General features: G+C 42.4%; 2 protein-coding genes across 3 annotated transcripts in view; both read left to right on the forward strand.

The window, feature by feature from the left end:
• LOC113014673 (class I histocompatibility antigen, F10 alpha chain-like) overlaps positions 1–6,338 on the forward strand; it is a 7,770-nt gene extending 1,432 nt beyond the window's left edge. Inside the window, exons 2-9 of the mRNA XM_026156346.1 lie at positions 548–823; positions 929–1,219; positions 2,370–2,654; positions 3,296–3,433; positions 3,870–3,893; positions 4,728–4,760; positions 4,908–4,958; positions 5,356–6,338. Coding sequence (XP_026012131.1) covers positions 548–823; positions 929–1,219; positions 2,370–2,654; positions 3,296–3,433; positions 3,870–3,893; positions 4,728–4,760; positions 4,908–4,958; positions 5,356–5,453 — 1,196 coding nt within the window. The 3' untranslated portion in view covers positions 5,454–6,338. The remainder of the gene's footprint in view (positions 1–547; positions 824–928; positions 1,220–2,369; positions 2,655–3,295; positions 3,434–3,869; positions 3,894–4,727; positions 4,761–4,907; positions 4,959–5,355) is intronic.
• Positions 6,339–12,271: 5,933 nt separating this feature from the next.
• On the forward strand, positions 12,272–24,151 carry LOC113014344 (uncharacterized). Of its 2 annotated transcripts, XM_026155800.1 has the most exons (12): positions 12,272–12,523; positions 14,388–14,660; positions 14,852–15,142; positions 15,769–16,053; positions 16,616–16,645; positions 17,021–17,056; positions 17,602–17,634; positions 20,321–20,593; positions 20,785–21,075; positions 21,702–21,986; positions 22,500–22,556; positions 23,468–24,151. In XM_026155800.1, exons 1-12 carry the CDS (start codon positions 12,358–12,360, stop codon positions 23,536–23,538), a joined length of 2,091 nt encoding a protein of 696 aa, XP_026011585.1. In that variant the 5' UTR covers positions 12,272–12,357; the 3' UTR covers positions 23,539–24,151. The 2 variants fall into 2 exon arrangements, with proteins under 2 accessions (XP_026011585.1, XP_026011586.1); XM_026155801.1 differs by lacking the exon at positions 17,602–17,634.
• The last annotated feature ends 1,889 nt before the right edge of the window (positions 24,152–26,040 follow it).

The following is a 26,040-nucleotide window of genomic DNA, read 5'->3' on the forward strand; positions in this document are numbered from 1 at the left end:
TTTTGCACTTTTTAAATATTTTCAATAGTTTTGTAAGATTTTCTGTCAGTTTTCTTCAGGTTTAGTTCATTACTGTAACCTGACATAATGTTCTGTGGCTGTCACTGGTTAACTTAAACATCCAGGCTGGACTCTAGCACCTGTTCTGCGTGGAATCATCGTTGTTGTCAGAGCTGTCTCTATTTTCTTTAACAACTGAATGAACAGTGTTTTCATATAGAAAATTTCACTTCAGAGAATATTTATAGAGCTTTATGTTAAAAACGAAAACATGCTGCTAGATAAACTCGTAAAAAGCTTCAGTGGTTGTGAATGTGAGCTAACCGAAGGCCGCGCAAGAGCAGGAAGTGTTTCAGTGCAGTGACGTCTACACACAGCTGAGGACAGAAACTGAAAACAGCTTCAGCTTCAACTCTCACTTCACTAAGCAGCTGTTTTTACTTTAACTTTATTAAAAAATAACTTCAGTGCACAAGTCAGATCTGCTGCTTCTCAGCTGTGATAAATAAATTAATATTGTGTGTTTTCCCTCCTGTGTGACTTTCAGAGACTCACTCCCTCCATTACATCTACACGGCGCTCTCCAAGCCTGTCGGCCTCCCGGGCATCCACGAGTTCACAGCCATGGGTTTGCTGGACGACAGGATGATCGACTACTTTGACAGCGAGCATCAGGCAAAGGTTCCCAAACAGGAGTGGATGAGAGAGCGTTTACCTGCTGATTACTGGGATAAAGGCACACAGTCCCGCAAGAGCAAGCAGCAGTGGTTCAAGGTCAACATCGGCATCCTGATGGAGCGAATGAGACAGAATGACTCAAGCAGTAAGTTGTCGCTCCGTTTTAATCCTGACGCACACATCATGGTGTCCTCTCTGAATCTCTGTTCTTCTGATATCTTGTTCATTTCTGTCACTGTTGGTCCTTCAGCTCCTCACGTTCTTCAGTGGATGCACGGCTGTGAGGGTGAAACGAATCCTGACGGCACGCTCAGGTTTGTCCGAGGCATGGACATGTACAACTACGATGGAAACGACTTCCTGTCCTTCGATGATAAAAACGGAGTCTGGGTCGCTCCGACTCCGGAGGCAGAAGCCACCAAGAGGAAGTGGGACAACGTCCAGGTGCTGAAAGAGTACACCAAGGGATACCTGGAGAACGAGTGCATCGATTGGCTGAGCAAGTTTGTGAATTATGAGGAAAAGCAGCTACGAAGCGCCTGTATGTATGACATGAAATAATTTGACATGTAATATTCAAAACAATGATCAATATTTGTATTAGTAACTGATAGTTTAAAAATTTAGTTTTAGTGATAGTTGTTGTTGCTCAGACAGATTAAGGTAGAAAGTTTCTTACATACTGTAACGTGGATTTCAGTCTGTGACCTTTTACTTTTTCACAGCATTTGTCAGGAAGCCGTTTTAGGTCCACGTGTTTCAACATTTACATAAAAAATGTGATTATGGTAGAAGTTCAAAAAACTCAAATCTTAATAATATTTCTCAAAATCACCTTTCCTAAGTTAAAAATTGTAATTTTGGCATGAACTCAAAAGGTTTTATTTTTATAAATTTTTACAGAATCAGTTGGAATATTGAAGTTTTTCATTTTTGTGTCATCTACATTGCCACTATTAGAAAGTGCTACAGTGTTAAGTTTTGGTGATGGAGCTGCCTGAGCGCAGAAGGCAGGACAATCACGTGATAGATGTGTTGGTTTTTTGTTCAGTCTCCTGCGCTGTTCATGTCTCAGTGCAGCAGGACACTCAGACACGCTAAATCAAGTTTGAAGGTTCTCACAGGAACCTCAGCTGAGAAATCTCTAGAAAAGTAAAGGGTTGGCTCATGTGTGAACAGAGCTTAAGTGTCCTACAACTTCTCCGTCTCTTTATTTGAGAAATCATAAACAGCAGTTCATGATTGTTGACAAGTTGAACATTAACCAAATAGTAAATATATATCAGACATTTTTAAATGAGCTTGAATATGTGTTAGCTCTGCATCAGGCTGGCGACCTCTCCAGGGTATAGCCCGTCTCTTCCGCAGTAGTAGCTGGGCTTCAGCCTCCAGCCCCCCTGTGACAATGATAATAATAATAAGCAGAAGAGAATAAACGGAGCTTTTTCTTCTGTTAAAATGCTGTGAAAAAGGAAGTGATTCCCGTGCGTGGTTGTAGGGATGTTTACAATATGGTTTAAAGGTGTGGAGAGTATAAATGTGGCTTTTAGAGAGTCCCAACAGTGTACTGAAAGCAGTTTTGTTAAGTAGCTATAGCCAGTACCATTCATATGCTGTTTTGATCTGTCAGAAAGAACCAAATTCAGGTGATAACCTATGTGGTGACATCACTTCACATGTCCTCCTTCCAGCGAAACCTGACGTGTACGTGTTTGGAAAGAAGGTCAAAGGGGGGACCAACCTCGTCCTGACCTGCCTCGCCACAGGCTTCTACCCCAAAGACATCATCGTGAGGATCAGAAGGAACGGACGTGTTCTGACTCCAGACGACGGACTGAAGAGCTCAGGTGTTGTTCCGAATAACGATGAGACCTTCCAGAGACGCGACCATGTGGAGATTCTGAAGTCTGACCTGTCAAAGTTCAGCTGTGAAGTCGTTCATAAGGCATCCAGTGTGAATGTTATCAGTTTCTGGGGTAAGAAACTTTTAAAAAATTGTTTCCATCATTTGCTAATCTTATTTATTTAGGCTATGTCCACACTAATGCATCTTTGTTTGAAAACGCATTTTTTCTCTCCGTTTTGGCCCCCCGTCCACACTGACATGGTGTTTTCCCCAAGGAAAAGCGCTGCGTTTTGAAAACGCATACATTTCAAAACGGAGCTGCCCCGTCACAGTGTGGACGCTCGAAAACGCAGACCTTCTAAAACGATGACGCATGTTAGTCATGTGACCAATTAAACAAAAATAGTGGAGCGCATTGTACAGCAGTCATTTTGTTTGCTCTCAACTTTGACAGCCCTGAAAAAGATGAATATCAGTTTGTTCATGCTCCAGATAGCTTTTCTTCAAATTCTTTAATTCTCACTGGCTTTTGCGCATGCTCACATCTGGAACATAAGCAGTTTCAGCCGTTTCAATGTGGACGCACAACTCTGTGAAAACGACTGAAAACACTAGTTTTAATAATAACTAGTGTTATTTGTCACATTTCTCACTTGCACAAATAACCAGTGCATGTTCTTTTTATTTTAACTGTAACTTTAAAACTACATTTCAGTCATTTTAATGTCAATTGAACATCAAGTCCTAATGTGAGTGTTTTCTGTGTTTCAGACCACAGCATGTTTAAAGATCCTGAGACTCAGACTGAGGGAAACATGGGTGTTATCATTGGTGTTGTAGCTGTAGTCTTGGTCCTGGTTATTGTTGGAGTGTCTCTGGTTCTGATCTTAAAGAAACGGGGCATTATTGGTAGGTGCAGTGTACCATTTTGTATGATAACTGTTTGCAACAGTGGTTGAGTTAAATAGTTTTGTTTGTTTTTTTATTGCACCAAATAGTTTTATATCATGTAAGCATGAACACAGGCAAATATGTTTTGTTTTTTTTTAAATCCTCAGAATAAACGAAAGTGATAATAAGCAGTAAAGTACTCTACTTATTAATCAGCTGTTCAAATATTGTCAATCAAAATAATTGATAAGTAATGTTAGAAATCGATCATTTTAGTTAACAGCATTTATTGTCGTGCATTCAGTTAACATTTACAGCAGCTTCTCAAGTACGTTTGCCCGTTAAAGGGTCACATCGAACTGGACCCCTTTCAGTCATTATGAGGTATAATGTGAGCTTGGTTAAAGTTCTGATTGATGTCATTCATGATCTATTATACTTTCTGTACTTGCAGGAGGTGATGGCAACAAAAGTGGCGGTAAGGTTTTTTCTTTTCTGCAAAGTTTGATGTGGGTAAGAAAACCAAGCTTTGAATGAGTGCTACAGGAACTCCATTTGAAATTGTAACTAGTATTAGTTCAACCTAATGCAGGCACCATTAACGAGGCAGTCTCTTCTGAAATAAGTGCATAAATATATAAATGTACAGAGAGCTGACATTACTGTAAATCGGCGGATACTTAGTAGCTCTTGAGCCCATGAAAGACAACATGTTCTTTATTTATGCTAACACATCTATCACCCATTTTTCAGGAGCACAAACTCTGTGTCGTGGTTGTTGTCTTATTAATACAGAGTAATAAAATAATCAGACATGGAGCACTGTGTAAACTGGGTCTATTCACACTCACATGCTTTTTCATTCAAATCTCAAACTGTGCTCTCTATCACTACTCACCACTGTCTTATAATAAAAAATACTGAAAGTGAATCCTTCAAAGTGGTTTTGTGCAGACTGATATTTGCACAATGAGTTTCATACTAATTATTAAGCAATATAAAAGTATTTGGCCTTTGTTTGAAGTTTCGATCTATGATGTTGCTCTCAGCTTCTGCTCTGGATTTTCTTAAATGTTAAGAATAATTTTATGACTAAAATAAGAAGTGATTATTTGCTCATATTTATCTTGCCAAATGTTGCCAAATTAATATTGGCTTAAAGCCAGTTTATACCTGCAGCCCGTTACAAATAAAACACAAGCAACATAAGTAATGGACTGAAAACAAGGGCACACTGTTGCATTAGTAACAGCATAGTGTGTAAAAGTTTCATCTGTAACACATGTGCTTTAATATTCCTGTGTGTGTGTAGGCAGCGGGTCACCTCTCAATCCCAGCCCCACTGGTAAGTGTTCGTCTGCATCAGTGCTATATTCAGAATTAAATACATTTTTAAAAAGCTACAAACATCAAAATATGTCATCTTGCATGTGTTACACATGCTGCTGCAGGCACACACACTGTACCTGAATACTTCTTCTTCCTTTCACAGGGTCACAGCGGTCCGACAGCCCTACCGGTGACTCTGACCCTTGTCTCGCTGGTTAGTATTTTCAAATAAAGGCTGCATTGGAAGGGTTTCGGTCTCCACAGGTGGTTTACTTGGTTCAGTTTAGGTCTATTTATTTGTATTATTTATTAATATATATTTTTTCAGTATTTCAGTTATTTAATCATCATTGTGTGTTTGGGGAAAGCATCATTTAGAAAACAGCAACTATTAAAATAAAAACACATGACTTTGTAAAATCAGTGGACTTATAGTGAAACTATATGTTAACTAAATCTAAATTAATTAATTAAAAACTCAATCTGGGAGGGTCTTAGTTATAGTAAAATAAAGATTTACCAAAGAAAATGTTTGAAAAAGCTTGAGCAAATAGTCCTTAATGATTTAGTGTTACTGATCATATTTATATAATACATTTTCTTTCCTACAGTTGTCTCTGAAAACCAAAACCAGCCTGCAGAGCAACGTGAACTCCTGCCGAACAAGAATGGAGAAGGATGTGAGCAGAATGGTGGTGATCAGGTCTGAAGCATCCATGAGAACGTCCATCACAGCACAGAAGGACTCACATGAACCAGATTTCCTTAAACAACAGATACATTTACCATTGGGCAGAGCACACAAACTAGGGGAGAACGAAGTTAAATCTTTTTCTTTCTCAGAAAACTGGATTAGTAAAAAAATGTTCTTTTATTGTTTTCCATGTAATGGGTTTTAAAGCATGAATGATTCTTTAAGATAATCCTGTCACAGTGAAATTTAGATGAGCATGTTTAAGCGCTCACAGGTCAGGAGTGTTTCCTCCAGGAGTTTAAAACCTAAAGAGTTCAGGTCAACCTGAAAGTATGTGGTCAGTACCAAATGGAGGATTTACTCAAAGCTTAACATTTAAAACCAGGTTTATAGACCAGTCAGGGTTTCGTTTAAATTGGATGGGTGGAATTACCAAAGCACTTTAAAAGACATTAAGACAGATTGTAAAAATAAGAGCCTGAAAACCTGGTCCTTAACTGGTGTTTGATTCAGTCAAAGTTTCTCAATGACACACTTGAGACAGATGGAAAAAAATGTTTAGGAGTGTGATGTGGTTTGTTGTATTGGTGTATAGAAGTATACATTAAAAACAAAGACGAAAAAATCAGAAAAGCATCAAAATGAATTAAAATGTTTTTTAAAAGAAAATTGTGGCTACACAGAAATAAAGTTTAAAGTGTAACGTGAAGACCTACCTCAGTAGTTTAATCCTATGTCAGCGAGCACTGTGCAGCCTGGAGTTGAATGATTTAACACCCCAGAGTTGTCATTATATTTGGCTGATTATGATGAAATTAGATAAAAGGTTTTTAATAAGGTCTTCTTCTCTTTGCCAAAGTTAGTGAAGTTAGGATAATAAAAATTACACTTTGTAAATAATTTTCTAACTTTCTTGTTTTGGAGCCTTTGAAATTAATTGACACTGTGTGGATTTAAGAAGCTATTGCTTTTGGTAGATTAGACCAAAAATTGTGAAATTATCGTAAAACTTAAGTTGTGGAAACATATTTTCATACATAGTCTGTAAGTTGAAATCACTTGAAATGGTAGCTAGTACTTCTACTTTCTCTGTTTTTTGAATGATTTTTCTGGGTTTTATCTGTATGCTAAACTGTCTTTAGATATACTTTATTGTAAAAAGTTAAGCCCTCCTGATTAAATTGAGTCTTTTGAAGAAATATCTGCTGTAGTACTCAGTGTAAGTGTTACAGGAAAAATGATTCTATGTTTCTTTACCTTCTTTTAAATGTACAAAGATGCCTTTTGTCTGCCCTTTGCCTATGGTTAGATTAGTTTAGAATTATCTTTTTAGACTTTCCCAGCAAACACATCTTGTTTCTGGGACATATTGTTTTAGATTGTTTTATCTTCCCTAGCTCTCTGCTGACGAGACTAGCACCATATATGGAGTTGTTTTATTTTATCTGTTTATTATTTGTTATCCTGTTCTCACTGTCTCTGTGCTCTGTGCCTATAAAAATTACCAAGCCACTGTGCATGGTGTCAGTTGTTCTTAGCAGCTCACCCGTGTACACGTTTGATAAAGAAAGTAACTTTGTCTCATTGTGTCTTTATTTCTCCTGGGTTTTTTACAGAGTTTTCCCCCAACAGTAAGAAATGCCTTCATGTCAACATGACAGGGATTATAATGCAGGACTGACAGATTTTTAATATTTGCAGCTGCTGTTTGAAATTTGTTTTGGTCTTTAATGCAGAGAGCATAACGTAATTAAAGTTGATGTTTGTATCCTGTCACTTCACAAATCCTCGGGCTATCCTGTTTGATCCCTTTTGTATGTATATATCATAACATATCACGTTTTTTTTTCTTCAATAAAAATAAAGAAAACCTTTATTTCCTGTGTTTGTGTATCAAGGGCCACCAGTGCCAAACTGAAGGAGTGTAGGAGTTCTCTTTGGGGGAGAGGTGGAGAATGAACTTAACCTGGGTGTCTGTTGTCTTGTGTAGTCTGCAAGATGATTCCTCTGTGGGAACATCTCAGGCCGTCTAAAGTATTGAGGCCTATCTCCCCACCACACTCCCTGCTGGTGGCTGATGCCCTCACCTGTTGGTGCGTTGGTGGTTCTTGGTGTCCGGGGGCTGGGTATGTACCAACTCGCTCCCGATGGCTGCTTGGCGGATCTGGCGTCTGTGGCTCGGTCGGGCCCCCTCTGGGCCTGGGGCTCAGCTCACTCTGGCGCAGCTGGCTGCTGGCAGAGCCCTCTGGCTTCTGCTCCGTGGCTGCTGGGTGACCCATCGTCAGTTCTTTCCAGCAGAGTGGCACGGTTGCCCCTCCGATGGTCGTCCTTGGGCTCTCACACTCCAGGGCTTGAAAGTTCAACCAAATTTAAAAAAAACTATTTATGATAACTTACTATTTTTAATTTTTCTTACATACAAATTTAATGCAGCTGCTCGCATTATGTTTTATTATGCTTTGTATGCTTTTCATTATTTTTGTTGTGCTGACTTTTTACAGTCAGTTACAATAACTCGTACTGCGTGCTAGCTAGCATGACGGAGTTTATACAGCTGGGTGGTGCTATGATGTTACTGATAGTGAACTTTATTTTGTTCATATGGTTAGTTACCGTCCTGTAAAAAAACGGAACCCTCTGGTATTCAGAGTTAATATTATGCATTTCGTATTGAGCTGAAAATAAATGCGATTTGTCCTGGACTTCAGCTACAATAAAAAAAAAAAAAAGACACAAAGCTAGATTTATTCTGTCTTTACGCTGTCAGCTGCCTCTTCTCCTCTCATTCTCCCCCCTCTCGCTCCTGTTGCTACTTCAATCATGAAACTGATCAATGATCAGCTGATCGGCTCTCTTGTTTGTTTATCGCTCACTTTGCGCCAGAAAGAGGAAACCAGCGGATGTCGCGCTAAACAACAGCAGCACGTTTAAGCTTGATCAGCTGTTGTTAGAATTTATTTAATATTAATTTCTAGTATCAGCTGATGTTTGCTGGAGCCACAGCTGTAAAGCTGCTGGTCATGATGTCTGTTTAGATATGTGGTGAGAGGGAAACATGAAGATGAAACCAGGAGATGTTCTTACTGAACCATCAGAGCTGAACAGGTGATGGAGAAACAGGTTTACCTTTTAGGTCACATGGATGAGTTGAAGTTATGAACTGTTTCTGAGAGATAAATAACACCAGGATCCTTTTCTAAGCAGCTGACAGCTGGTAACTGTGCAGGGGCGGGTCTAGCAAAGTGTTGCCAGGGGGGCAGGTAGGGCATTAACAGGGAGAGGGGGGCACAAAGAAATATGTTCTTATTCTCATTTAAAATGTCTCACTTTTAAAAAATAATTATTCGAATCTTACAACCAAAGTTTTCATCTGATGTCACATTTATAGAAATCCATTATTGTACATAGTAAGTTTTTTTCAGGGTCCCAACATAATTTCTTCAGAAGAAAGTACTGTACATGATGCCAGTATTTTCCCACATTTTCTAGATACTGTACCAGTACTGTGTGTAAAATGCCATCAAAAAGTCAGTTAAGTTTTATTCTTTCTCAGCTGTCTTTCTGTCTCCTTTCACTTTTTAAAGGTTGCCATGTTAGAAAAACATTTTGCCCTGCCGTGCTGTTTATTGATGTGGCAAATAAATAGTTTATGAAAATATCACTAAATCTGTCATTTATTATTTTTAATATTCAGTAATGGTCATGTCTCACCTCTAGTCTTCTCTGTCTTAATTTCAGGTTTCCACCATGTGTTGTAGATAGTTCAGGAGGTTAATTCAACCAAGCAGTCTTTGGGTTTCAGCTACTGCTTAGAATACCAGAATAGGGAGGATGGTGTAGGTTTAAAAACGCCAAAACACAAACTTAACAATGTGGTGTATGCTGTACAGTGCAGCGAGGAATGCCCAGACCTCTACATTGGAGAAACCAAACAGCCACTTCACAAGCGCATGGCACAACACAGAAGAGCCACCTCCACAGGACAAGACTCAGCAGTCCATCTGCATCTTAAGGTCAAAGGTCACTCTTTCGAGTATGCCAATGTTCACATTTTGGACAGAGAGGACAGATGGTTTGAAAGAGGAGTGAAAGAAGCATCTATGTCCACTGTGAGCGACCATCTTTGAACAGAGGCGGGGTTTACGACACCAACTCTCTGCCATCTATATTCCAGTTTTGAGATCCTTCCCAGACGCCTTAACGCCCACTCACATCCTGGGCCATCTGACCTCAGGAATTCGCATGATAAGGTGGGGCCAGGTTTCACAATGAACACACCCGAAACTCTGGCTGATTGGGACCCACACCCAGTTTCACACCTTGGCTCAGGCGATTAGAGGATCATCAGGGGTCCTTTTGTCCCTCTGTGGGGGGAAACTCCCACTAGGTTTATATCTGGGACTCTCCACCATTTGACCTTAGAACTGAAGAAGCTTCTCGGATGAGAGGTGAAACGTCTTCAAGCAACTTAAAGAAGTCCAGACGCTTTTCTTTGCAAGCTCCTTTGACTACGATGACCTGGATGACTGAGAACCTTCACAGACATAGGTGTAGGTTTAAGTTTATTAGATTGATACATATGTACCAACAACACAGTGTACATCACTGTCACAACGACGTTTGTTTTCATTCAAAGGCTGTATGGTTTTTCCTATTATCCCTGGTGGGCCGGTCTCTAGTCAAAATGCCAAAATGAATGATTTTTTGTCCCAGTCTAGCCCTGCATGTAGCAAACAAAAACTGTTGTCAGCCGCCCCCCTGATATCACCTTTGGGCTTTTGGAGCCTTGACCTGACTTTTAAAAAGTAATTGGAAAAAAAGCACTATGCTGCTAAATAAATAAATAAATAAATAAATACTTGCAAAATTCTGCCTAAATGTGTATTTTACCTGGTAATGTGTGGGCGGGGCGTGGTCTGCAGCGCCGCTGCAGGGGAGGAGGATGCACCTGAGCGGCACCCACAATCACGCCTCGCCGCTTTAACGTCTGTGCTCTCTATGCTGTTGTTGTGTTGGTGTGTGTCGGGCTGTGAGCTGAAACGCTACAGCCAGTTATGTGCGTACAGCAACCATGTGTGAGAAGTGGTCAATAAAGAGATGCTGTAAAGCGTGTTCATGCAAACATCGTCGGGTCTGCTGTGATATGTTTACAATGGGACTTCTGCTCCTGAACTTTTGCGCACAGCGTCTGCAGGTCGGGGCTGTACGAAGTCACTTTCATCTCTACAGGACTGTGAGGCGTGAGCGTGTTTGGTTTAACACAGTTCACGGTGGAGCTGCTGACGTAATGTGGATCCGAAGATGCATAATTGACCTACCTGGGGTTGAAAGTCTCGATAAATGCAGGCGTTTAGGCGGGTACACCGGCTTCCACGAGTGTGACGCTTATTTTGAGCGATGCAAAAATAAAAGAATATAATTTTATTTTTATATTATATAATTTGTATGGAAGTTTCATAACAATCATTCTCTTGTTTGAGGGCAAATCCAACTCCTTCATATGAACAATTTTATCCTTGAAGAAAAAGAGAGAATGACTGAAGACCTTTCACATCCTCACTTTTAATAGGTGCCCAACTCACAATCCTCTCCATATATGCAGAGGCAATTTTATTTTCGTTCCCAAAATGTTCTTGAAGAAGATGTTTGACTCTGGAATAGCCCTGCTCAGGAGGTAAATGCTGACAACTGCACCAAGTCTTTAGGCTGCCTCCAGTGAACTGCTCTAAAAAATGCAAACAGTCGCTCCAGTTATCAGTTTTAGCTTCCACTCCATTTTCAAAGGCATCCATAAAGGATCTGTACTGTAAAGGGTCTCCATCAAACACAGGGATGCTTCTGACTGGGAGGACAGAAGATAAGTTTTGTTTTACAAGTAAAGTAGTGATGTCATTTTGTTTTTGCATAATATTATCAATCTCATTTGTGCAATTCTCAGTCAAAGACTGAGGCTGTGTTTGCTGCCTCACTTGAGCTTAAGCATCATCCTTTATCATCATCTCATCCACCTGATGTTGTTTTTTACTTTGTTTAGGTATAATGACTTGTGATTCAGATGCAGCATTTATACCAGATTAATCTCTTTCTATTGGAACAAATGTATCACAAGGGTTTAACCTGTACGTGCCCTCTTTCAAAATAAAAGTTCATTCCATCAGAACGCTCAGAGCTGCAAACTGAGCTTATTTGCATTTGTTGCTGCCAACTCCGGTTCCAAGGATAATTTCTCCTGTTCTTTTCTCAGCTTTTCCTCTTGCGCTTCAACAGAATGTTTTTCTTTAATGCAGCGAGTCGCTCCATGAGCGCTGCCTTGTCAGTCGCAGCTTTAATGCGCGAAGATGTTGATAAAATTCGGCTTTGCTGTGAAAATGTTGTTGAAGGGTTAGGGAAGAGCTTTACACTTGAGATATCAGAGACACTGTCTTCAGGGATTATTTCATCCAAATTTGAAGAACGCGATCATCAAGAGCAGTATTGTCTTGTTCAATATACGGATCGCCTGCTTCCTGCAACCAAACCTTTACGTTGTCCATAAAAACAGAGAATGCTGTCACCTTAGACTGAAAATATGCACTTTGCCTTTTCACTTCATCTTCTGGCAGTTGTCAATTTAAAAAGGATTTTTGCAAAGCAGTTGCATCTTGCTAACAATTAACAAACTTCATAAATTCAGAAGATACTTCACTAACTTTTTCATGTGACGTCATTAACACGGAGATTTTCTCCATGTACTTAGAGGCTTGCTTACATTTTTAACTCCGCCTTTCTTAGCATGTTGTTATTGGCAGGTACATTTTAAATACTCTGTATTATTATTTTTAGTGTTGGTGTTCCAGGGTTTGTTCCTCCGTGTGTGATCTTCCAGAATAAAACTGGGAAAAAAATAAAATAGAAACGTTATCCAGCTGATGTCTTCCAGATGTTGCTCACTAACATCACAACAGGAAGGCGAGCAGCTGTGGGTCTCAGGCAGACACGGAGAGAAGCCCGCTGCAACAGGAGGATAAAACTGGTTCTAAAGGAGAACAGAATGATCCTCGTGGTGGTTCTGGTCCTCGCGGGGACAGGACTGCGCGTGGACGGCGGTGAGTGACCGTCCTGCAGGAGGCTTAGAAGTGAAAGTAAAGAGTGACGCACATTTCAGACGATCGATTCTAGAGCTTTAACCCTGCTGCACAGGCCTGACATCTCAAAACACAGGAGGAAATAGTTTTCACGAGATGTTCCGTGTCTGTAACTGTCCCCACGGACCGAGAGAAAACTCCGTGTTAGTCCATCCTGAGATGACCGAGTGCTGCTTCTAATTTCCACAAGTCTTTACTAACACTGATGTTAGTGCGTTATTTGTCACACTTACCGTGGAACATATATATACTGGAATACTGGGTATAAAAGTCTGGGCTAAGTCTTCTGTTAGAAGGACTGCAGCAGTCCAGGAGTTGGGTTAACTTTCTTTCATTAAGATTGTTTCCATCAAAGTGTTTGCCAGGCTTAATCCAAATTCAGTGCAGCCATACTTGAACTTATTGTTGTATAGTGCACAGTATGTGTGACTCTGAGCATGGTTTTCTGGAAACAGAAACAGGTAATTCTACAATGAGTAGAGTCATAGATAACTAGGAAAACAATCACAACACATCATCTATTAACACAAGCAATATCTCATAATGTCCACAAGGGGTCACTGTAGAAGATAAATTGGCCAAACCGCACATGTCTTACAAGTTGTTACTAGTAAGGCACAAATATGGCAAACTAGCAACAGTTCAACTAAACAATAGAAAAGTCCTTCATTCCTAATACAGCTGGATGGTCACTGCTACTAACTTAGTACTGAATAATCCAACAACATGGTATCAAAGCACTGAGGCATAATTTTAACATGCACTGGTTAAGTATAACCAGTATCATGCCAATTAACCGACCAAAAGAAATAACACTTCGAGGTTCGTTAACGCACAACTTGATCACACAAAACTGTCTGCAGAGCTCAGCAGCTGCTCCTTTAGTCATCCCCACTCTGGTACTGAGCACACGACCTCTGATGCACTTGTTTCCTTTGGTTCACTTGCTGAAATTCCACTTGTGTGTAAATGATCAGTTTCAGTTTGTTCTTCTCTCCAGGTCTCGTGTTAGCATCAGTACTTATCAACAGGTCAGCACCACTGGATTAAAATGCTCTTTACTCACCTGTTGCCATCTTCAACCTGGTGTCAGAGCTCTGCTGATGCTGTTTTAGTATCCAGGCACATTCTTTAGGTGGGATTTTAGATTAGCTGAAGTCTGTCCACAGACTTTTGTCTTTGTGTCTACATTTTTAAGCATGTCACTAAAATCTTTACACAACAGAAACATGACATTTTTGGTCAGCATACAAACAGAGATCTTTACTCATGTATGAATCACAACCTTATCATTGGGGAGGGGTTTGTACCTCAAGGACTCATGTTTTCCACAGCAGTGGACCATGATGCCTCCGTCAGGACAGAGTTGGGAGGCTCAGGCCTTGGGGAGGGGCTCATCAGTGAGGGTCTTTGGCCTTGATTGTCATGGGCCAGCCCTCCTGCCATCCATGCAGGGGACTGTAGGAGGAGGACTTGACAGTCAGAAATTTGTGTCATGGTCATCCTCTCTGTGGTGGGGAAGAGCTGGAGCTGAAGCATGAAGCTGAGACACAGATACAGGCTCACCTCTGAGTGCAGCTTGTGTTCTGGAAACAGTCACGAGAAAAGAAGCAAGAACAGAAGAACGATGGGTCGAGTCTCAGAACGGTCACATTAAACAATCCTAGTTTTTCCAAGAAAAGAACAAGTTCATCAACTGATTGTTTATCAGGGACTGACTAAAATACCAAAGAGCAAAGCTTCCTGATTCATAGTGGATGTAAATATTCAGATGGTTTTTCTCAGCTGGCTGGAATAAAAACATTTCCTCCTGTGTGACTTTCAGAGACTCACTCCCTCCATTACATCTACACGGCGCTCTCCAAACCTGTCGGCCTCCCGGGCATCCACCAGTTCACAGCCATGGGTTTGCTGGACGGCAGGATGATCGACTACTTTGACAGCGAGAATCAGGCAAAAGTTCCCAGACAGGAGTGGATGAGAGAGCGTTTACCTGCTGATTACTGGGATAAAGGCACACAGTCCCGCAAGAGCAAGCAGCAGTGGTTCAAGGTCAACATCGGCATCCTGATGGAGCGAATGAGGCAGAATGACTCAGGTCAGACCCTCGAAAGCTGAAGGACCTGCATGACATCAACAAAATAACATTTTAATTGAAAAATGCTTCCATTTGAGATCAGGTTCCTCAGGTCAGGAGCAAGTTGTTCCTGCTTCCTCATCTCGTCTCCTCTGAATCTTCATTTCCTTGTCCTTTGTTTGTTCTTCTTTATTTCACCCTCCTGCTTCCAGACCTCCACGTTCTTCAGTGGATGCACGGCTGTGAGGGTGAGACGCAGCCTGACGGCACGCTCAGGTTTGTCCGAGGCGTGGACATGTACGCCTACGATGGAAACGACTTCCTGTCCTTCGATGATAAAAACGGAGTCTGGGTCGCTCCGATTCCGGAGGCAGAAGCCACCAAGAGGAAGTGGGACGGCGTCCAGGTGCTGAAAGAGTACACCAAGGGATACCTGGAGAACGAGTGCATCGATTGGCTGAGCAAGTTCTTGAATTATGAACAACAGCAGCCACGAAACACCTGTATGTATGACATCTAGTTTCTGTATTTTGATATTTATTCTTATTAGACTTCATAGACGAGGCTTTGTGTGTGATTATGGTTCAATAACATTCAGAAATCCAAGAACCTTCAGTTAAACTTCCAACTTTTCTAAGTTCAGGTCAAATAAATGTAAAAAGCTTAAAGTTTCCTGTGAGTTAAATGTTTCCTCCTTTATTTGGACACAACAGTCTCATCATGGCAGCAGTAATGCAGATTTACAGCTCAATATAAATGAAAGAACACACGACTACCTATCAGCAAAATCAGTAAGCAGTCATAAACTGCCTCTTCACTTTTGATCTTCAAACTGTCGTTGTACTACCTCGCTGCGCCCTCCCCCCACACGGCAGGTGTTCACCTACAGAAACACCTGGTGGATAAAAAAGTCACAGAGACGAGATAAACGTGCTCAGTGACGTTCAGCTCCAGATGTGAGACTACAGATGTGAAAGCATTTTGTGTGGAAGCCACAAACTAAACGTCAGCGTGCGACACGTCTGCCACAGCTGTGCTCAGTCGTTAGGGGTGATCAAAGAAACCTGAATGGTTCCTGTTTGCAGTGATAGCTGAGGAGATACACACCTCTTTACATTTCCTCCTCCAGCTCCACCCGAGGTGTCCCTGTATGCAAAGACCTCCAGAGTGGATGCAGACGTGGTGCTGACCTGCCTCGCCACAGGCTTCTACCCAGCAGACGTCGTCCTGAGGATGAAAAAGAATGAGAGCGTCCTGACTGCAGACGACGGCCTGATCAGCTCAGGAGTTCTTCCCAATGAAGACCACACCTTCCAGAGGAGAGACCGTGTGGAGGTTTTAAGGTCTGACCTGTCTGCGTTCAGCTGTGAAGTCGTTCATGAGGCATCTGCTGTGAGCGTTACCAGAGTTTGGGGTGAGAAACTTTATTTTTGTCATTTTTCAGACTTTTCTGTTTTCATTTCTTTAGACCTGTGTTTGAATTCAGAAGTGGTTATTAGTATATTCATGTCCTAAGAGTCACTGTGTGGAATTGTACATCATTTTTCCTTAAGTAGGAGTTTGGTGGCTCTGAGTGAAACTTTACATGTAGCCCCAGGCCACCAAATCACACACTGCTAACATATGGATGAAGATGAACACATACTCACAAACCAGAAACTTGCAAATGAATTATATTTTATTTTTATTTCAAAATGTTTATTAAGAATATTTAAATTATGAGCAGTTCAGATAAAAAGAGAAATATTTAAAATGGGAAATGTTTGTGTGAACAAGACAAAACAACACGAGGTCTGACCTGGAAGGTTCGATTGATGTATTTATGCTTGATATGTTTGAGCAAATATAAAATAATAGATGTTTTTCAAGATGTGTTTACAAAAAAGAAAACAGACTGGATTCCAAAATAAATTTAAATTTCATTCATTCAAATATTTGATGTTGTTCGGTGTTGTTTAACTCTGTGTTTCTAACAGGTGGACCTTCTGTTGTTGTTCATCCAACAAGTAAGTGTCTCTGCTCTCAACATGCAGCAGGTAAAATAACTGTTGAACACGCTTACTGAGACTATTTTATTACTTTGTACAAAAGCCTTTGTTGGTGATGACAGCTTGTGTACAGAGAAGCCTGTTTCTACCGTCCTACTTTAAATACTGGAGGAACCAAAGGAAGCCCACAGTCTGACAGCAAAGTGCTCTAATGGGTGATACGGTACCACGAGGGCATTAATATAAGATCATTTGTAACCTTCACTAAAGCTGATTCTGTGCTGTGATGAGCTCTGAAACCTGACCGGCAGGACTTCTTTGAGCAGTTTTGTAGGAATGGAGGAAGTAATCACTGAAGTTAACTGAGAAAGATGAACTCTGTGTTTCTAACAGGTGGACCTTCTGCTGTGGTTCCCACTCCAAGTAAAAGTAAGTGCTTCATTTCTCTTCTCTAGATCTGAGCTCTCTCTGCACACACACACTGATCAGCTATAACATTACAACCACCTGCTTAAATCTAATCTTTCCACACACAGCATCTGGACAGTGTTCACAGTGCTTTATCAGGTATTGTGTGGAGAACGTTGAAGTGAAAAATGAGTTTAATCTGTGTTTGATTGAGGCTGTAACACAACAACATGTGACTGAGAGTACGCTGAGCTCATTGTCATGTTCAAGAAGCCAGTTTGAGATGATCTGAGCTTTGTGACATGGTGTGTTATCCTGCTGGAAGCAGCCATCAGAGGGTGAAACACTGTGGTGATAAAGGGATGGACATGCTCAGTAACATCACTGAGCAGGCTGTGCTGTTTCAGCCGTGCTGAGTTGGGACTAAGAGGCCCAAAAATATCCCCAAACATCAAAGCAGCAGCCTGAAGCTCAGATATAAACCAGGATGGATTCATGTTTTCATGTTTGTGCTAAAATGAAGTCGTGTGTTTCAAATCTTTCTTTAACTCTGTGGTTTTAAACAGGTCGACCTTCTGTTGGTCTTGATCCTCCAACAAGTACGTTTCTCTGCTCTACATGTGATCTCTCTCCTCTCTCTGTACCGATGGATGGATGGATGATGGAGGGATGGATGATGGATGGATGATGGATGATTGATGGATGGATGGATGATTTTATGAAGGATGGATGATGGACAGATGGATGATGGATGATGGATGGATGGATGGATGGATGGATGGATGGACAGATGGATGATGGATGGATGGATGGATGGATGATTTTATGATGGATGGATGATGGATGGATGGATGGATGGATGGATGGATGGATGGATGGATGGATGATGGATGGATGGATGGATGATGGATGGATGGATGATGGATGGATGGATGGATGGATGGATGGATGGATGGATGATGGATGGATGATGGACGGATGGAGGATGGATGGATGGATGGATGGATGGAAGATGGATGGATGGATGGATGGATGGATGGATGGATGGATGGAAGATGGATGGATGGATGGATGGATGGATGATTTTATGATGGATGGATGATGGATGATTGATGGATGGATGGATGGATGATGGATGGATGATTTTATGATGGATGGCTGGATGGATGATGGATGGATGGATGGATGGATGATGGACGGATGGATGATGGATGGATGGATGGACGGATGGATGATGGATGGATGGATGATGGACGGATGGATGGATGGATGATTAATGGATGATGGATGGATGGATGATGGACAGATGATGGATCCTTCTGACTTTCACTTGTCCACCATCGTCCATATTTTTGGATAATAACTTTGTAAATCATTGTGATGGAGTGTGAGAGATCTGATTAAGCTCATTTTGTAACTGTATGTTTTAACTGTGTGGTTTTTAACAGGTGGACCTTAGTTAAGTTAATGTCCTCCAGAGCAGCTGCTCTTTAACAAATGTAGCACACAGAGGTTTAAAGAGACAGAAAAACTGAATGGATGTAATCATTGTTTATCAGGGACTGACAAAAATACCAAAGAGCAAAGCTTCCTGATTCATAGTGTTACACCCCGGCAACAAAGGGGAAAATAAAAATAAGGGAAAAAAAACAAAACAAAAAAAACTACTATGGGTCTCCACAAAAAAAATCCCAAAACGAAAGTATCGACAGCTATTTACATCAAAACACCAAACTATTTACAACCGGGGGGGAAGATCGCGACCTGACAAACTGAAACACAGGGCTTAAATACATCGAGGGAGCAATCAGGGAATGGACAACAGGAGGGAAACACAGCTGGGGCAAATCAGAACTGACGAGACAAGGAAGCGTAAACTGAACACACTGAGATAAGACAGTCTTTCAAAGTAAAGCAGGAAACACATAACAGTCATGCCTAAAACAAAACACTGACAACACCGAATCGTAACAGTTCCCCCCACCCAAAAATCAAACATTTAAAACATGTAACCCCAAAGAAAATGTTTGATTCATGCCCAGCGCACACGGCACCGGCTGCTGTTCTGCAGGCGACGCTGATGGCTGGATCCTCCAGTGGAAACAGAAGGCTGGAGCGGTCCCTCGGACCCTCCAGCGAAGACGGACGAAGGCTGGAGCGGTCCCTCGGACCCTCCAGCGACGATGGAAGGCTGAAGCGGTCCCTCGGACCCTCCAGCGAAGACGGACGAAGGCTGGAGCGGTCCCTCGGACCCTCCAGCGAAGACAAGACCGAGGCTGAAGCGGTCCCTCGGACCCTCCAGCGAAGACAGACGGATGGCTGAAGCGGTCCTCGGACCCTCCAGCGAAGACAAGACGGAGGCTGGAGCGGTCCCTCGGCCCCTCCAGCGAAGACAAGACGGAGGCTGAAGCGGTCCTCGGACCCTCCAGCGAAGACGGACGAAGGCTGGAGCGGTCCCTCGGACCCTCCAGCGAAGACAGACGGAGGCTGGAGCGGTCCTCGGACCCTCCAGCGAAGACGGACGAAAACTGAAGCGGTCCCTCGGACCCTCCAGCGGAGACAGACCGAATGCTGAAGCGGTCCCTCGGACCATAGCGACGATGGAAGGCTGAAGCGGTCCCTCGGACCCTCCAGCGAAGACGGACGAAGGCTGGAGCGGTCCCTCGGACCCTCCAGCGAAGACAGACGAAGGCTGGAGCAGTCCTCGGACCCTCCAGCGAAGACAGACGGAGGCTGAAGCGGTCCCTCGGACCCTCCAGCGAAGACAGACGGACGGCTGAAGCGGTCCTCGGACCCTCCAGCGAATCCGGATGAGCCCCCATTATGTTACACCCCGGCCTAGGCAACCGGCGTGCAACACAGGAAAAATAAAAATAAGGGAAAAAAAACAAAACAAAAAAACTACTATGGGTCTCCACAAAAAAAATCCCAAAACGAAAGTATCGACAACTATTTACATCAAAACACCAAACTATTTACAACTGGGGGGGAAGATCGCGACCTGACAAACTGAAACACAGGGCTTAAATACATCGAGGGAGCAATCAGGGAATGGACAACAGGAGGGAAACACAGCTGGGGCAAATCAGAACTGACGAGACAAGGAAGCGTAAACTGAACACACTGAGATAAGACAGTCTTTCAAAGTAAAGCAAGAAACACATAACAGTCACGCCTAAAACAAAACACTGACAACACCGAATCGTAACAATAGTGGATGTAAATATTCAGATGGTTTTTCTCAGCTGGCTGGAATAAAAACATTCCCTCCTGTGTGACTTTCAGAGACTCACTCCCTCACCTACATCTACACGGCGCTCTCCAAACCTGTCGGCCTCCCGGGCATCCACCAGTTCACAGCCATGGGTTTGTTGGACGACAAGATGATCGACTACTTTGACAGCGAGAATCAGGTGAAAGTTCCCAGACAGGAGTGGATGAGAGAGCGTTTACCTGCTGATTACTGGGATAGAGGCACACAGTCCCGCAAGAGCAAGCAGCAGTGGTTCAAGGTCAACATCGGCATCCTGATGGAGCGAATGAGACAGAATGACTCAGGTCAGACCCTCGAAAGCTGAAGGACCTGCATGACATCAACAAAATAACATTTTAATTGAAAAATGCTTCCATTTGAGATCAGGTTCCTCAGGTCAGGAGCAAGTTGTTCCTGCTTCCTCATCTCGTCTCCTCTGAATCTTCATTTCCTTGTCCTTTGTTTGTTCTTCTTTATTTCACCCTCCTGCTTCCAGACCTCCACGTTCTTCAGTGGATGCACGGCTGTGAGGGTGAGACGCAGCCTGACGGCACGCTCAGGTTTGTCCGAGGCGTGGACATGTACGCCTACGATGGAAACGACTTCCTGTCCTTCGATGATAAAAACGGAGTCTGGGTCGCTCCGATTCCGGAGGCAGAAGCCACCAAGAGGAAGTGGGACGGCGTCCAGGTGCTGAAAGAGTACACCAAGGGATACCTGGAGAACGAGTGCATCGATTGGCTGAGCAAGTTCTTGAATTATGAACAACAGCAGCCACGAAACACCTGTATGTATGACATCTAGTTTCTGTATTTTGATATTTATTCTTATTAGACTTCATAGACGAGGCTTTGTGTGTGATTATGGTTCAATAACATTCAGAAATCCAAGAACCTTCAGTTAAACTTCCAACTTTTCTAAGTTCAGGTCAAATAAATGTAAAAAGCTTAAAGTTTCCTGTGAGTTAAATGTTTCCTCCTTTATTTGGACACAACAGTCTCATCATGGCAGCAGTAATGCAGATTTACAGCTCAATATAAATGAAAGAACACACGACTACCTATCAGCAAAATCAGTAAGCAGTCATAAACTGCCTCTTCACTTTTGATCTTCAAACTGTCGTTGTACTACCTCGCTGCGCCCTCCCCCCACACGGCAGGTGTTCACCTACAGAAACACCTGGTGGATAAAAAAGTCACAGAGACGAGATAAACGTGCTCAGTGACGTTCAGCTCCAGATGTGAGACTACAGATGTGAAAGCATTTTGTGTGGAAGCCACAAACTAAACGTCAGCGTGCGACACGTCTGCCACAGCTGTGCTCAGTCGTTAGGGGTGATCAAAGAAACCTGAATGGTTCCTGTTTGCAGTGATAGCTGAGGAGATACACACCTCTTTACATTTCCTCCTCCAGCTCCACCCGAGGTGTCCCTGTATGCAAAGACCTCCAGAGTGGATGCAGACGTGGTGCTGACCTGCCTCGCCACAGGCTTCTACCCAGCAGACGTCGTCCTGAGGATGAAAAAGAATGAGAGCGTCCTGACTGCAGACGACGGCCTGATCAGCTCAGGAGTTCTTCCCAATGAAGACCACACCTTCCAGAGGAGAGACCGTGTGGAGGTTTTAAGGTCTGACCTGTCTGCGTTCAGCTGTGAAGTCGTTCATGAGGCATCTGCTGTGAGCGTTACCAGAGTTTGGGGTGAGAAACTTTATTTTATTTTTGTTTTTTTGGTTTGTCACAGTTTTCTTCTTTGTTTAAAGTTGTGTTGGAGAGCAGCAGATCCCTGCAGCGTTAGTTTTCTGACCACAGTCACTTTTCTGTTCCGGCCAATGTTTGAACTCAGAGTCAGTTACTGAACTGAATTTGAGTGGGTGAATCCAGAGTTAGGTCCACAGTGTGGAGAGTTTCCTGTGTGCACGTCTGCTGTGGATCATCCGTCAGTCTGCTACAGGGTCTCTGCCGCCTCCTTTAGATTTCCTCTGGAAAAGTCAAACCTGAACTCTAAACAGGAAATACTTTTCCTGAACATTGGCTTAAAAATTTACTGGTTGTGCAGCAATTTTTTTATTTTTTTAAGTTTTTCAAGTTTGTGTGTTTTCAACTGTGCAGTGGTGCGTAAATATGAAAGCCATGTTAATTATTTTTATCATGATATTGTTATTTTTACATATTCAGCTCACAAGTTTACCTGAATTAATTTCTTTCCTTCAGACTCTCAAAGCTCCTCTGACTCCGCCTCTGACTCCGCCTCTGACTCAGGTGTCTCCTGTAAGTATCGTTTATTAAAAGTTGCACAGGTTCAAACTGTGGGTGTTAAAATTCATCCTGGAGAAACTCATAAACAGTTTTAATGAAAAATATGATGATTATTATAATTATTATCAGCATTATTGTTATTATCATTATTGATACGATGCTCTTGCACTAAGGTCAGCACTTCATAGTTGAAATCGTGGCTCTCAGGTTGGTTCAGTCATGTGACCACGGTGTGACTGTCACAGCTGTGAAGAGTTTCACAGGAAATCTGTGCAAAGGTGAGTTTTAGATTCGGCGATCATCAGAATGATCAGCTGACCTGCAGGAACCGTGATCATAGCTCAGGTACGCTGCTGTTTGTGCTGGAGCAGCAGGATAAACGCGTCAGGACGAGAATCCTGAGCGAATGAACTTTTTTCTCAGCATCAGTCGGACCAAACTGTCACTCTGTCCCACCTCAGCACAGGTGTGAACACTGGCCTGTTAGCGGCTGTCAGCTGATGATCGGAGGCCGTTGTGTTTGCAGGTTAATATCAGTGTTGCTGTGTGTGAAGCTATGAGTCCTCACAGGTGTGCTGCTGTTTCCTGTCAGCGAGGAGGAAATGTAATCACTAACCATCATCTGGTAATCTGATTACTGTGAGGCGTCGCTGTATGTGCGTCACACTTATATCTTCTGCTTCATTCGTCTTTCATAGAGTCAATATTTCAGTTATTTATAAAGAACAGAAATCATGAGTAAGCAGTTTGCACTGTGAGCAGATCTCATCCATACAGCTGTTTGTCATGTGACTGCCTCCTCGTGCTGAGTCATGCTCACAGCAAACACACAGTCATGAATGCAGGTTTGCAAAAGTCAGAGCAGAAGAAGAGGCCAGAGCACGTGCACCTCTGTGATACTCTAACACTGTTCATCCCTGCAGCCGATGACTCCGACAGCCGAGGCCCGGGTTCAGGCAGACTGCTGCTGGAGCCCGTCCAGCTGATGTTCTGACGTCTGCAAGAACGTCCGTCGGAGCGCCCGAAGGCTCCCTGAAGCCACATTTACCAAAACAAGTGTATTTACCACATGTCCCAACATGCAGACTAAGAGGAGGCTCACGTTTGCTGCATTTTACAGTTTAAACTTTGAGTTTTTACTCAAACATGTCAAATCAGGTTTGTGCAGCAGTGAGAATAAAAAAGTGAATCCAACTTTCAAAGCTGCTGCAGTTTCATGTAAACTGGATTCTTTGAAAGAGCTCAGAAAGTAAAGCCTGGAAACCTCAGAGTAGCAGTTTGATTCAGAGCCGCTGGAAGGAAATGATTCATGTATGAAAGATGAGAAGATTTTCATGTAGAGAAAAATCCACTCGGTGTTTGACAACAAGCTCCGAAAAGTCAAGAAACACAGGAATCTGTTTTTACACATCAGCAACACATCAGCTGCATGACTCTGTGTCATTGTCCCACAATCCTGAAGCCTCTTCATTATAGTGCACGACAGCCATATTTGTCAGACATATTTACAGCTTCTGTTTAAACGGTGTTTCAGTCGCAATGTGAAGGATCAGAAAATGAAAGTATTTTGTGTTGTTTCTTATAATAAACTCAACTTAATGTGTGAATCATGAGGTGATGAGTGTTTTTATCGATGTTGGAGCGACGAGCGTCAGGTGCTGCTGATGGATCCGTTCATTTGTCCTCAGTCTTTTTCTTCCTGCATCCAAACAACGACAGTTTTTATAATTATTTAGTTTTAAGCAGTTTTAAAGTCCTCCAGTGCCCAAAGTGAGTGATTATACCACCGTACAGCATGAAGGTAGAAGCAGTTACAGCAACACTGTTCATTTCAAAATAAAACGATGACAATCACGTTTGGATTACTTCCTGTAGATAATTTAACACTGAAGAACATAATTCTGATAGTTTTTGTGCAGATGAACATCTGTCCAGCTTTAATTCCTGAGAAACTCCGCCTCTTTTTATACCCAGTTGTTCAGAGACAGCCCAGTAGGTAGAGTAGTTGCCCCATGATCGGAGGGTCAGTGGTTCAACTCCACTGAAGGGCCCTGAGGTTGAGCAAGGTACCGTCCCTACACACTGCTCCCCGGGCGTTGCATTGGTGGCTGCCCTGCTTCACTGGGTGAATGGGTTAAATGCAGAGGAGTCATTTCCCTACAGGGACTAACACACACACATTGTTCAGTCGTGTGACTGACCTGCTGCCAGAGAACCTGATTATCGACAAAATGTCCTGCTGAGCAGTTTTGACAAATAGATTGGTGTCAGAGTTTTTCCATCTCAGTCGTGGGACCCGGCAGGGGTGTTCTTCATCCCCGCTCTTCTTCACGATATTTCTGGAACCACTGATCTTAGCTAACGTGGCTATCAGAGGTGTTCTACCGGCGCTGCTCACATGCGTCGAGTCATTTTCAAGGTTGTCAGGTTATAAGATAAATTGGTACAAATCAGAGGGCACGCCCCTATCAGCATCATGTTACTCTAGATCCATTACTCCATTCACTTTGAAGTATTTACCTTCAGGTATGAAGTCTTTAGGAATAATATTAAACCCAAACTGGAGGATATTATGCTTCCAAAGATGGAACCTCTCCTCCTAAAGATACAAACAAATCTGGATAAATGGGCTAATTTAAATCTTACATTACGGGGTAAAATTAATGTGATTAACATGATGGCGGCCCCGCAGTTCAATTATGTTTCCATGATGTTACCTGTAAGAATTCCTTTACACATATTTAGTCAATTTTGAGAAGCTAATTAAAGATGTTTTGTGGAATAACAAGAAGCCAAGAGTGAATTTAAAGAACATCTGGGCCTCTAAAGACATTGGAGTAATGGCCCTCCCAAATGTGAAGTTGTATAATTTAGCTTTTGTAATGTCAAGACTGGCCAAGCACTGGACAGGATCGGACGGAGCTGAGCTGGATGAAGATCGAACAGGAACTAGTGAGCCCTTTTACACCCTTGGATGTTCTCTCACAGAGTTCAGCTGTTAATGGACAAGACGTTCATGATAACCCCGTGCTCGGGTATTCTAAGGCTGTCTGGGTACACACAAGATGTGTGGAGCATCTCATTTAAGACAACCTTACACCTCGCTATGGAACAACACTGCTGTACAGAAACGGTGTGCTGGAAGGAATGGCTTGTTAAAGGCAAACACAGGATAAGCGCTCTTTACTCAGGGGGAGTGTTTATGTCATTGGCTGAAATAACCCAAAATACGGTTTGATAAGAGAAAATTATTTTTGGAAATATTTACAATAAGGGATTGTATTACCAAAGGAAAATTTACTCAAAGCACAAATACAGTGGTGGAGTTTTTAGAATTGTCTGCTTCAGCACACAGAGCAGCTGTTTTCTATAAACTGTTTAACAACCTAAAAAAGAGACATGTGAAAACTTGAGGATGGCAGAGAGATCTGAGTTGTGTCATTTGAAAAGAAGATTAGTGTAGAATTTTGTCATTCTCCAATAAATATAAAAGAGA

Source organism: Astatotilapia calliptera, chromosome 22 (assembly GCF_900246225.1).
Source record: "Astatotilapia calliptera chromosome 22, fAstCal1.2, whole genome shotgun sequence".
Classification (NCBI taxonomy): Eukaryota; Metazoa; Chordata; class Actinopteri; order Cichliformes; family Cichlidae; genus Astatotilapia; species Astatotilapia calliptera.